This window comes from Leucopleurus acutus, assembly GCF_964270905.1.
Source record: "Leucopleurus acutus genome assembly, chromosome: 2".
NCBI lineage: Eukaryota > Metazoa > Chordata > Mammalia > Artiodactyla > Delphinidae > Leucopleurus > Leucopleurus acutus.
In genome coordinates this window covers 50442853-50456677 of record NC_139143.1, presented here as the reverse complement: position 1 = coordinate 50456677, position 13825 = coordinate 50442853, and the positions used below count along the sequence as shown (strand labels likewise).

General features: G+C 40.7%; 1 protein-coding gene across 2 annotated transcripts in view; it reads right to left on the bottom strand.

Moving 5' to 3' along the window:
* The window catches only part of CENPF (centromere protein F), a gene marked incomplete at both ends in the record, with an annotated part of 57482 nt that overhangs the window by 28783 nt on the left and 14874 nt on the right, over nt 1-13825 (bottom strand). For both annotated transcript variants that reach the window (XM_082834156.1, XM_082834157.1), the window contains 3 exons: nt 3279-3401; nt 7375-7503; nt 8452-8577. In XM_082834156.1, coding sequence (XP_082690282.1) covers nt 3279-3401; nt 7375-7503; nt 8452-8577 — 378 coding nt within the window. The remainder of the gene's footprint in view (nt 1-3278; nt 3402-7374; nt 7504-8451; nt 8578-13825) is intronic.

The following is a 13825-nucleotide window of genomic DNA, read 5'->3' as shown; positions in this document are numbered from 1 at the left end:
TTCCAGCCAGATCAACTCTGGTTTAGGAGCAACCAGGGAAGCATCATTTCCTAGGACCAGACAAAACAAATTTCAGTTACTGTGTGGCATTTCTGATCCCATCCATGAATGAAGCTTAATACGTCCCCTGCTGGGCGAAGTCTATATGGCGAACCAGGGATGGATGCAAAGGATGTGTTTTTCCCCTTCCACCTCATCATTCTTGCCTGCCAGACCAGGCCCCTTAGCGGACCCTGTTGTAATACAGGTCCCCACGCTCAGGAAGGTCCCCAGGCAAGTGTTCCCTCATCTTGGCTGTCAAATGATGGTATATGATCGCCTAACCCCAATGCTATGGAGCTGGCACTGGATGCTGGGTGAGCAGCTTATCTAAACCTTCCATTCACTTTGATACTAAATGCTAACTTTACCCTTGATTGGGCCGTTACATCACATTTCCACTACTGATAATTTCTCACTGTGAGCAGCATATTAGTTTGCTAAACATGGACAAGGAAAATTTCAGTACAACTGTCTCATTTTTTTGGCATCCAAAACCTATAAGCATGCTAAACTTGTTTGTACTTATAATTAGATACAGAAAGATACCCAGCACGATAAGACTAGAATGGGCTGCAATTTTATATGTGAAAAATCTCAAATGCTCTTTCCTTTGCCCATCCTTTCTGTGCCTATGGGTGAGAGCAAACAGTGGTAGCATCAAAAAGTTACAACAGTTGTGAAGACCAAAGAGCCCTTATGTGCTTGCTGGGCACGGATCTAAACATTTGACACACAGTATTTAAGTTAATCATTAATGCAGCTCTGGAGGGTTAGTATTAGTCCCCATATGCAGATGAGGAAAGTCAGACTCAGAAATGGTAATCACTGTCCCCAGGTCACACAGCAGGGAGGTGGCAGAAAAGTGATGCAATTTCAGATCTCGCTCACTTTAAAGTCACCAAAATTTTACCTCGAAGCTATACCACCAGTCTAACTGGGTAAATTGCTTTTCTGATTCCAATCCCAATTCAAACTGCAAGAGCCAGCTAAACCCTTTGAATTCTTGAGATCATCCTCAAAAGAAGGCACACACACAAAAACGTAAGTTAAAGACAAATACTAAATGAATCCCCTGGCCCTGAGCTACACACCTCCAATGACTGCCCTCACTGGACACAGAAATCAATGAAATATTAAGTGCAACATGACGGACATTTAGCTAGAGTTCATGGTGGACAGCTCCACAGCTGACAAACCAGGCCCTGCAGGGATGCATGCGTCTTCAGAAACACCTGCGAGAAATGTCCAGCCCACTGTGGAGCCTTCGCCAAGCAAACCGTTTGCAAAGTGTTTGGACCCTCTTAACCAGTCGATCGATTTTACAAAATGTTTCCACCAGGCAGCCAGTGGAGTCGCGGGAGAGTTCCTGGCTGAAAGGGAAGCTCACAGAGGGAAGAGTTCAGTGCCAGTCTGCCTGTGGAAATGTTAGCAGAAGCATCTGTTGGTTGGTCCCCACTGGCCAAACGGCGAACATTTGTTTTGCTGAAACAAACGCTTTCATTTAAAAACGTTTGCTGATGAAACCGTCATCTGATATGAAGTTTTCTTCCACTACCAGCAGATGGGTACCATCTCGGGTTTCTGGGGCTGTGGCCTCCTCTCTCCAGCAGTATTACCCCTCTGAGGCTATAGCTGCTTTAACAACCTCTTCTTTGCTACTGACAGACGTTCTGATTTTATAACCATAATACACTCCTTGAAGCTGAGGGGATAAATATATTTAGACTTGCCTCACCTGGATAAATCACTGTTCTTTACAGAGAACTTAAAAAACAAACAAAAAAAACCTGTACAATCTAAAAAGTAATTGCAAAATAGTTAAAAGATTAGTGAAAACAAATTCTTTCCTGTGACATTTGCTGGAAAAGAAACCTCCAATGTTCTGCGGTGCTTTTCCATAAAACTACAATGTAGATTTATGACTCTATTCATATTGTTTCAGTCTATTAACAGTCCCTAAATGGTTCTTAATTAAGCCCTTTAAAATAAACTCCAAGCAACTAAGTATATTCAGAGAGAAGCAAATTAAAGTAAGTACGGGGACCTCCCTGTTGGCGCAGTGGTTGAGAATCCGCCTGCTAATGCAGGGGACACGGGTTCGAGCCCTGCTCCGGGAAGATCCCACATGTTGCGTAACAACTAAGCCCGTGTGCCACAACTCCTGAGCCTGCACTCTAGGGCCCACGAGCCACAACTACTGAGCCCGTGTGCCACAACTACCAAAGCCCGTGTGCCTAGAGACCATGCTCCGCAACAAGAGAAGCCACCACAATGAGAAGCCCGAGCAACGCGACGAAGAGGAGCCCCCGCTTGCCACAACTAGAGAAGGCCCGTATGCAGCAACAAAGACCCAACACAGCCAAAAATAAATAAATAAATAAAGTTAAGTACAGATAAAATCCTATCGGTAGAAGCAACATCAGGGTACACCCAGTACTCCGTGCCATTGGGAAACCTCATCCACAATTTTGTATCGTTACCATGACTCTCCAGAGACACTGTCATGGGAATTTTCTGGTGATCAAGTGGTTAAGACTCCGTGCTTCCACTGCAGGAGGCGCGGGTTCGATCCCTGGTGGGGGAAGTAAGATCCCATATACCACGCAGCATGGTCAAAAAAAAAACCAAAAAAACCCAGCAAAGACACCATCACCCATGCCTTGCACACACTCAACATGAAAGTTAATGTTGACTGCTGAAGCCAGAGTAATACAATTTACAATTACTTGAGGTTTTTATAACAATATTAAATCTAGAAACTCTTTATCTGTAAAAAATTTTATATTTAAGTCTATCACTTTGCACAAGGTTTTTAATATTTGATGATGCAAAAGCCAACCCTTGGAAAAGGGATTTAAATTATACCTCCCATCACCAGTTTTGTTTCTTTCCATTTAGAAAATCCCTTGCTTTCTTCCATCCTTCCACCTCACAGGTGGTCTAAAACAATCTTAAGAAAAAACAAAAGAGTAGTACATGGTCTTAATATAAGTCATGCTTTCCTATAATTGCTAGATGTATATTAGTAAGTTATATCAGAATAGAAAGTGAAAAAAAAAACCCCACATGTTCTATGTCATAGATTTTATACAAAACACTGTAATATATACTTCTGGCAAATTAAAAACAAAAATGTAGCTATAATAAACTACTAGAAAATGGTATAGAAATTCTTTAACCCTCCCACTTCCTCCTGTACAGAAGCTGACAAATACTCTTCTCTACCCCTCACTTACCTCACTGCTTCTCCTCAGCTCATTTTCCTTGGTCTGACTCGCCTGTAAGGTCTGTTCAGTTCTACTGAACTTTTCCTTAAACTCTTCCAATTTTTTTTCCAGCTGGTGCTTTACAGATGTGGCCTACAAGTAGAAAACAAAGCAAAGCTTCATTTTTCTTTACTTTTTAAATAACTATGTATTCTTAAAGAATAAAAAGGTCATGGAATATAATAATTGATATCATCTATTTTGGTTGAGACCCACTATACATAACAGCTTAATAAGGCCCTAGAAGTTGAACTTAAAATACCGTCATGTCAACCTGTGACATTACTTGGCAGCAGTATATGTTGATGAAAAAGGCTAGGTTTGAGGAGGAAGCCACAAGGAAAACAATTAACCACAAAAAAATAAAACAACTAAATAGTAATAAACTAATTTTTAAAAATGAGATAAGAAATAACAAAAATTGAGAAAACAAACTGGGAGAACACACTTGCAATAAATACAACAGAATAAAAACGATATTTCCAAAATACAACACATAAAGCATATCTATGGTTCAATATACAAAGAGGCAAGCCCATTTATAAAAAGACCAAAGGACAGAAACAGAAATGACAAAAGATACAAATGGCAAATCACCTTCTGAAAGAAATAACCTCAATGGTAATCAAGAAAGTGTGAATTGGGACTTCCCTGGTGGTCCAGTGGTAAAGAATCCGCCTTACAATGCAGAGGATGCGGGTTCGATCCCAGGTCAGGGAACTAAGATCCCACATGCTGCGGGGCAACTAAGCCCATGTGCCGCAACTACTGAGCTCGCGCCTCTCAACTAGAGTCCACGTGCCACAAACCACAGAGCCTACGTGCTTTGGAGCCCACGCGCCACAACTAGAGAAGAGAAAACCCGCGCTCCACAACTAGAGAGAAGCCCGTGCACCACAACGAAGAGCCCTCACGCCGCAATAAAGACCTGAGGCAGCCAAATAAATAAATATATATATTTTAAAAGTGTGAATTAAAACAATGATACGATAACATTTTTCACTCCTTAGTTGGCAAAATTTTAAAAACTTGGACTATCTCCTATTAGGAGGATGGGAGGAAACAGGCCTCTTACAGCTGGTGTCAGGTGAACTGCTACGACTTTTCTGGAGGGCAATTTGGAAGCACGTATCATACGTGAGAACACATATGCCCTCGAGGCCATCAATGTCACATGTAGGAAGCTGTCCTACAGAAGCACCAGCAACACACATCTTTACCTGCCCAATGATACCACCAATGGTGCTACATGAACCTAAATACCCATCAGTAGGGGAATGACTAAATAAACTACAAAACATCCGATAAAAACAAGGCTCAGACACTACCAACAGAATGCTTCCTTTTAAACCAAAAAAAAAAAAAAAATTATACATTTGCGAATGTATATTTTTAAACGTCTTGGAGGACATCCAATAAATAGTGCATAACAATTTATCCTGGCACAGGAAGATTTTTTTTCTTTTTTCCAAACTTGGACAGATGGATAGATAAAGGAATGACTCTATTAGAACTTCAGATGATCCCTTGTATGTAAGAGATATCAATAAATGTTGGCTGTCCGCATTTCACCTGCATTCCCCCATCCCCAGCTCCTCTGCTACTAGAAATCAACATGTCCTAGGCTGCTATATCTTACATTTGGGAATTAACCTGTATTTTTCATATGAGACAACCTAACTGGTAAACCCTCACTTTTAGAAAATAAACAAACACTAAGAAAATAAGTATAACTCTGACAACAGGTGAATACCTGACATATTCAGCATAAAACTCTAAAATGTGTCACCCTCTCAGGGAAAATGGGTGAAGTCAAGAAAAGAATGAATTGGGAATTCCCTGGCGGTCCAGCAGTTAGGACTCTGCGCTTTCACTGCTGAGGGCCCATGTTCAATCCCTGGTTGGGGAACTAAAATCCCACAAGCCTCAGGGCACAGCCAAAAAAAAAAAAAAAAAAAAGAAGAAAAGAATGAATGACCACATTGCTTAAAGCTCTGGATGTTTAGTGCTTCCACATTGCAGATGGAGCAGGAAACTAAACAGACGAGACCCTGTCCTCATGGAAAGATCTGAGTGATGGAAGGAAGATAATATCTTTTTAAATTAATTAATTAATTTATTTTTGGCTGCATTGGGTCTTCGTTGCTGCGCGCGGGCTTTCTTTTTAGTTGCGGTGAGCGGGGACTACTCTTCGTCGCAGTGCGTGGGCTTCTCATTGCGGTGGCTTCTCTTGTTGTGGAGCACGGGCTCTAGGCACACGGGCTGCAGTAGTTGTAGCATGCGGACTCAGTAGTTGTGACTCGTGGGCTCTAGAGCGCAGGCTCAGTAGTCGTGGTGCATGGGCTTAGTTGCTCCACGGCATGTGAGATCTTCCCCAGACCAGGGCTCGAACCCGTGTCCCCTGTATTGGCAGGCGGATTCTTAACCACTGCACCACCAGGGAAGCCCCAGAAGATAATATTTAAATAAACAAATAACTCTATTATATGTCAGGTGATAGACTTTATGGAGAAAAATAAAGCAAGGTAAAGAAATAGAAAGTACCTGAGGGCAAGGGTCTATGTAGTGACCACGGGAAGATGTCATTCATAAGGTGACACTGGAGCAGCAAGTCTTCAGATAGTGAAGGCTCACACCCTACAGATCTGTCTGGGGACGGAGCACCCCCAAGAGCAAAGCCCAAAGCTGCCACTTGCTGGGTGTGTCCCCCCATGGCAAGGAGGCCACGTGGACAGGTAAGCAAAGGGAGAGTAGGAGATGGGGTGAGCGGGCAAGGTGGTGGGAAGGCCACCTAGGCTCCTGCATACATTTGGAATGACCTGACTCTTACTCTGAGAAATGGGGAGTAACTGCAGACTTCTGAGCAGAGGAGTGACATGATCTGATCTATACTTGAAAAGACTCCCTCTGGCTGCTGATTGAAAACACACTGTGAGGAGGAAGGGTGGAAGCAGGGAGACCAGTTAGGATGCTGGTACAGAAACCCAGGTGAGAGATGATGTGTCTTAGACCACATATAGAGCTGGAGATGGTGAAAGCAGTCAGATCCAGCATAAAACATAAAGACAGAGAAGTCAGGTTTATTCTTAGCAGGGAGGTATGTGGCACATGAAAGGTTTCTGGGGTAGCCAACAAGATTCTATCCTCTGGCATATATAATGGTCACAAGAGAGGCATGCCTTACAGTAATTTATTGTTGTACATTTGTTCTATATAGATTTTGTGTTCTAACACACAAAAAAGTTTATACTATTCATATAATACACACATATACTCATGCATGAAAATATACATATGCACAGATATACACAAATACACATGCACACACACGTGTGTGTGTGTGTGTGTGTGTGTGTGTGTGTGTGAATAAATAAAGGTAGAGCCAGCAGAGTTTTAATGGATTACTTTGAGGTGTTGAGAGGAAAAGAGGAGGTGAAGACGACACTGAGGTTTTAGCCTGAGCGATGTGAAGAATGGAATTGCTATTTACTGGGACAAGGAAGACTAAGCAAAGAACAAGTCAGAAAAAAGTTGGAGTTCCATTAATAACATGTTTCAAGTGTGAGATGCCTATTACGTGTGTGACTGGAAATATCAGATGCACACCCACAAGTCTGAAATTCAGACCAGACACCCAGGCTGGAGATATAAACATGGATGTCATCATCACATGGATGACACAGAAAGCCATAAAAGCAGATGAGATCATTTGTGCAGGGAGTGTTAAATAAGTAAATTATAATTTTCAGTGCTTTGACTATTTGGAAGCATAAATACTTGGGATAGCTCCCAGCTGGTGGCATGACCAAGAACCACTGGAATATCAGAGACGCCCACAGACCTTCAGATCTGAGATCCTCACTCACTGCACTCCTTCTCTAAACAAGAAAACCCAGACCCAGAAAGGTTCAGTTTGCTCTCCACTTTGATACGTAAGGAAAGTGAGGATAGAGCTTTTTTTTTCTTTCTTTAAAGGCATCATATGTCCGCTGTGGTACAGAAATGACATGTATTAAAAAGGGGGTGGGGAGGTTAAGGAGGAGGGAGACATCAGTTAGCACCCTACTTTATCCAGTTCAGCCTGGAGGATGTTGTGCATGTTCTTGGCTTGCTGTAGCTCCTGGGTGAGCTTGGCTTTCATCTGAGTGAACTCTTGGTCCAGGGTTTGGAAGGAACGCTGTTGACGGGAGAGCTCCTAAAAAGCAAAAGACAAATGCATCAAACTGATGCTGGTTAACAAGGGAGATCCTAGGGCGAGACCCATTCTTCCCCCAGGCAATGCTCTTCTGTAAGAGCAGAAGATTATGGGAGTCAGTCTGCGACTGCCTGATGATTGATATAGGCAGCCTTAGCACGGGTCCCGGGCATCAGATCCGGGTCTCAGAGCGGAAGAGGAAGGAGTCCGCCAGGAGAACACATGGAAACTGGCCTGTTCCTGCCTCATCCCCGACTTAAATGAATCACCTCTGTTCTGAATTATCCAGGGGCAAAAGAGTAGAGCCGAGCTGTAGCCGGTCACAACTCGGCTGAGAAATCAACACGCTCAAAAATGGAGTTTAAAATGTCAAATAGCTTATGCCACTGACCATTGAGAATGACAGGAAGGAAATGCCACCAATTAACTTGGATAATCACACAGGGACACCAGGTTAACATTTCCAGCCACTCTCATTGAAAGACTATAGACCCATTTCAAGGCTAACTCACCTGAAACTGATACCAAGCCTTATGCAAGGGCATCTTCAGCCCTAATTTGTCTGCCAACTTCATTCCCCTCCCCATCAATTACCTTCCTAATGTATTTGCCGACTCACAGCCTTTAAATACACCTGGTGAATGTAATACAATTTCCTTTAGAACACAGAGTGTTTGACATAAGAAATACAATCCTTTCCTACTTGGTGTCAGATTTCAAACAAATCAGAAAATGTGGATAAAAAAGAACATTCTAAGTCCCTTCTCCAGTCAAAAACTAAAAGATGGAGAAGTGTGAAGGAAAATATAGTGCCTTTTCCGCACAAAGCATTTCCCGTCTAGTGGAACATCCCAAATAATGACAGACACTCCTCTTTTCAAATGATCAAACTAGGAAATGCCGACAAGAGCCTTCTGGACAAACTCCTCATGAATCCATTTACCTTACCTCTTGGAACTCTTTTTCTTTTTCCTTGATTTTCTGTTCCAGAGAACATCTGGCACTTTCTGCATTTTGACGCTGACAACTCAAATCTTCAGTCAATTTTTTCAGTTTTTGCTCCAAAGCAATACACTAACAACAAATTAAGACACTCAGTACAAAACAAAATTATTCTTGGAAAGAAACAAACATTCTGAATTTTAGAAAAATTAGTCCCATGATCTGGTTCAAGTTTAACATAGTGTTTTGACATTTTTATTTCATAAAAAGTTGGGTTTAAAACAATTAGTCAAGTACCAAAACCACTACAATTATTTTAGCACACATAAAATTTATATTTGGGAAATATTAGCAAGGATGTAAAGCATTAGACCATTTAAATAAATACTTCATAACTTGTGCCATGAAAAAAGAAATCAGCATGTCTGAATAATGATTCACCTAATGATTTTTTGTTTTGCTTTTTTTTTAGAAGATGTTGGGGGTAGGAGTTTATTTATTTTTGCTGTGTTGGGTCTTCGTTTCTGTGCGAGGGCTTTCTCTGGTTGTGACAAGTGGGGGCCACTCTTCATGGCGGTGCACGGGCCTCTCACTATCGCGGCCTCTCTTGCTGGGGAGCACAGGCTCCAGACGCGCAGGCTCAGTACTTGTGGCTCACGGGCCTAGGTGCTCCGCGGCATGTGGCATCCTCCCAGACCAGGGCTCGAACCCATGTCCCCTGCATTAGCAGGCAGATTCTCAACCACTGCGCCACCAGGGAAGCCCTCACCTAATGTTTTGTGGCACGGGAATGAGAGGTTAAAATGCAGTGATGTTGGGCTTCCCTGGTGGCGCAGTGGTTGAGAGTCTGCCTGCCGATACAGGGCACACGGGTTTGTGCCCCGGTCCGGGAGGATCCCACATGCCGCGGAGCGGCTGCGCCCGTGAGCCATGGCCGCTGAGCCTGCGCGTCCGGAGCCTGTTTCTCCCCAACGGGAGAGGCCACAACAGTGAGAGGCCCGCGTACCGCAAAAAAAAAAAAAAAAGCAGTGATGTTGACCTGCGTAATTTAGAGGCTATAAAATAACCAGAGGGTACCCGTTATCCTCATATGATAGTGTTTTTCAAGCACAACAGATTTTGTGGGAAACTTAAATATTAATATGCATCTTTCCACAATGCTCCCACTATGCCATTTTAAATATCTAGAGTTTCACAGCACTCCAAAGAATATCACAATGGGTTTTAACCAAGCTGCCAAAGGCAACACGAAGAACATGCATTTGCCCTTTTACATAGCCATTTATCTTTTCTTTTAATTGAAGTATAGTTGATTTACAATGTTGTGTTAGTTTCAGGTGTACAGCAAAGTGATTCGGTTACACACACATATGTTCTTTTTCAGATTCTTTTTCATTATAGGTTATTACAAGATATTGAATATAGTTCCCTGTGCCTTACAGTAGGTCCTTACTGTTTACCTATTTTATATATAGTAGTGTGTATCTGTTAATCCCAGTTTATCCCTCCTCCCACTCTCCCCTTTATAACTATAAATTTGTTTTCTATGTCTGTGAGTCTGTTTCTGTTTTGTAAGCAGGTTCATTTGTATCATTTTTTAGATTCCACATATAAGTGGTATCAGGTGATATTTGTCTTTCACTGTCTGACTTACTTCGCTTGGTATGATAAGCTCTAGGTCCATCTATGTGGCTGCAAATGGCATTATTTCATTCTTTTTTATGCATAGCCAGTTATCTCTAAAATAATTTTTAAAACATGAACTACATCAAAATTTAGGATGCTCTTCTAAAATTAAATCTTCAAGTGTTAAAACCCATTCCTCTGATGCTTCCCTGTGGTGTTCAAATCCTTGAACTGCCCTACAAAGCAACTCTAACTTCCCAGGAAAGAATAAGAACAACTCACATTAGTGGGGGAGAATTCCTGTTCCAAAAGAAATGTGCCCCAGTTTGGCAAATCTCTCCACTAATGTATTTCTCTGACACTCATTATAGTCCAATTTAGAACTATTAGAAATTTAACAGAGAATTCAGAGGAAAAGAAAACATTATGTAAGACTTTCCTGGAAGACCAGACACCAACTATTAACTAACCAAAGATGAAAAGATAAAGCTGGTCTGATTTTGCAAATATCATAACTTTAAAATACCGGATTCAAAAAGTAAAATATTGAGCAGTTGTTCAAATTAATCCACTGCTTTGAACATTAAGACACCTTTGTCATTAACCTTATTGTTCTTGAATTTTTAAATCCCTAAGGAAAAGTATGAAAGAAATTATTTCTAATAATAATAAATATGAACTCAACAAATATGTCTAGCACCATGCTAGGCACTGGGGATATAGCAGTAAACAACTCAGACAAAAATCATTGCCTAAATGATGGTCTAAAATTTTGACAGGGACTTCCCCAGTGGCACAGTGGTTAAGACTCTGCGCTCCCAATGCAGGGTGTCCAGGTTCAATCCCTGGTCAGGGAACTAGATCCCACATGCATGCTGCAACTGAGTTCACATGCCACAACTAAGGAGCCTGTGTGCCACAACTATGGAGCCCCTGAGCCGCAACTAAGGAGCCCGCCTGCCACAACTAAGACCCATCGCAACCAAATAAATAAATAAATATAAAAAATAAAATAAAATTCTGACAATTTTCAGGGGGAAAAAAAAAACATGCATGGCAGAGTAGATGAATGAACCCTTGGCACCCTCTGCTGGCACTCCGTCAAACTGCAACATATTCCACTATAAGATCTCAGGATCAATCAATTCTTTCTTATTAGAAACAGTAGCTTAAAAAAGAGCCTTTAAGAGTAATTTATATTTTATTTAGATTATTTTTTATGCTGATATTTATGATGCACAATCCATGTGCAAGTACCTGGCCACTAGGTGTCATGAATGCTCCATAATACTCTAAAAAAGGGTCCAGAGCTCAAGTCCTTTAAAAATATACAGCATATGACCCTGGAGACTCAGTGCTCTGGGCCAATGAGCTTTTCGCTGTAAAATACGGGTGCTGAAGTCTAGCTTTGCTGCCAGCCCCAGCACTCTGTTTCTACATGAGTTCAAACCTTGCATCCCACACGGTTTGTAAATACTTGGAAAAGAAGCATACGAGAAACAGCGTATGTTCACTAAAGCACACGGTACTGATTTTGGCTAAATTAGCTCCATTTTATTTAATAGGTAGTTCTAATGGTACATCAGGGAATAGCATAAACAAAGCATAATCTGATTTCAGCAACATATTGGACAAGGTCATATTATCTTTAGAGACAAGATGGAGAAAGGTGGACTGAATTTTCAGTTAGGTGGGTTTGTAATTTACAGGGGAAAAAATGGAATACAAAAAGCATTGAACGAATGAGTCTTAAGAACTTGGAGAGGAGTCTCCAACAGAAAGAAAGCCAGAGCTATATTCTCAGCACTGTCCTAGTCAAAAATCCTAATTCATGATCTGGTAAGAAGAGACTTCATCAAATATGCTAGTCAGTACAAGGATTTGGTGACCTTGTCACACCAAAACCAACAAGACAAAATGTAAAAGGATAAGTATAATTCTCTTATATGAGAAGGCGTGACTTGGCAGAAATGCAACTGAAAATGAGCTTCACTGACAAGGAACTTTATTGATATAATAATAACAATTATTATTATAAGTTCACCATGTGCCAGGCACTATATGCCAAAACCTTTATAAAAATTATCACAGGTACTTCCCTGGTAGTCCAGTGGTAAAGAATCTGCCTTCCAACGCAGGGGACGCGGGTTCAATCCCTGGTCAGGGAACTAAGATCCCACATGCCGTGGGGCAACTAAGCCCACGTGCCACAACTATTGAGCTTGCATACCTCAAAGAGAGAGCCCACATGCCACAACTAGAGAGAGAAAACCCACACACCACAACTAGAGAGAAGCCCGTGCACCACAACGAGAGAAACCCGAGCAGACCACATGCCGTAACGAAAAGATCACACATGCCTCAACAAAGACCCCGTGTGCTGCAACTAACATCCGATGCAGCCAGAAAAAACAAGGAAAATAAATAAATAAAATAAATAAATATATTTTTTAAAACTATCACAAACTTTACAGCAATCCTATGACAAAGGCATTATTATTAACACCATTTTATTGATTAGGACACTGAAGTTCAGAAGTTAATTAAATAGCTCCAAAGCAACACAATTGGGATGTAGTAGAGCCAGGGTTTGAATCCAAGTCTTTCTAACTTAGAAAACCAAATTACAAACCCAGACGGCACAAAGAGAATAAATACATGGATCAAGGGAGATCATGTTCCTTCATACATCTAAGCCACAGTTACCAAGAATTTCTCGGTGCAAAGCACTGCACTAGAAGAATTCTAAAAATGAACCTGGACTACCACTTCCAGGTAGATGGAAGAGATGAACATTTCCCTCTACCTCCCACCAAGAATAATCCAAAACCTTGCACATTACATTAAAACAAACATTAAAAAGCTCTGAAAAAAAGAGAAGAAGATTAACAAGAGACTTTGGAGCCCAAGGAAAAACAAGACAGTGCTGAAAGAAAAAAACTGTTAACCTTTAGAATCCTATACCCTGCAGAAATATCTTCCAGGAATGAAGAGGAAATCAAAACATTCCCAGACAAAAGAAAATTTAGAGGATTTGTAACTACACTAAAAGAATGGTTAAAGGATGTTCTCTAAACAGAAAGGAAATAATGAAAGAAGGAAATATGGAAGGAATCATGAAGGAAGGAACAATAAGTTAATGAACAATAAACATATATACAATAGGCTTTCCATCTCTTCTTCAGTTTTCTAAATTATGTTTGACAAGTGAAGCAAAAATTATAACACTGTCTGATGTGGTTCTAAATGTATGTAGAGAAAACACCGAAGGAAATTATACTATAAATGGGGGAGGGTATAAGGGCAAAAAGAGAAGTAAATTTTTGATAATTTATTAGCGTTGATAGAATGACAACACCAATAAACTGTGATAAATTGTATGTATATATACATTATCTAAAACAATCATTATAAAAGCTCTACCAAGAAATACACTCAGAAACACTATCAATAATTCAAAAGGGAATTCTAAAAAGTGTTCAAGTAACCTACAGGAAGGCAGGAAAAATGAAAGAGAAATGAAAAATGAAAGAAATAAAAAACAAAAAAAAGATGGAAGACTTAAGCCATGACATATCAATAATTACATTGAATATCAGTGATCTAAATATACTTATTAAAAGACAGATAGTGTTTCTAAAAGGGAATAGTGTTTTAAAAGAGTGGATTAAAAAATATGACCCAACTATACGCTGTCCACACAAAACTCACATTAGGCCTATTTTCTAATTTATAGTTAGGTCATACTTTTTAA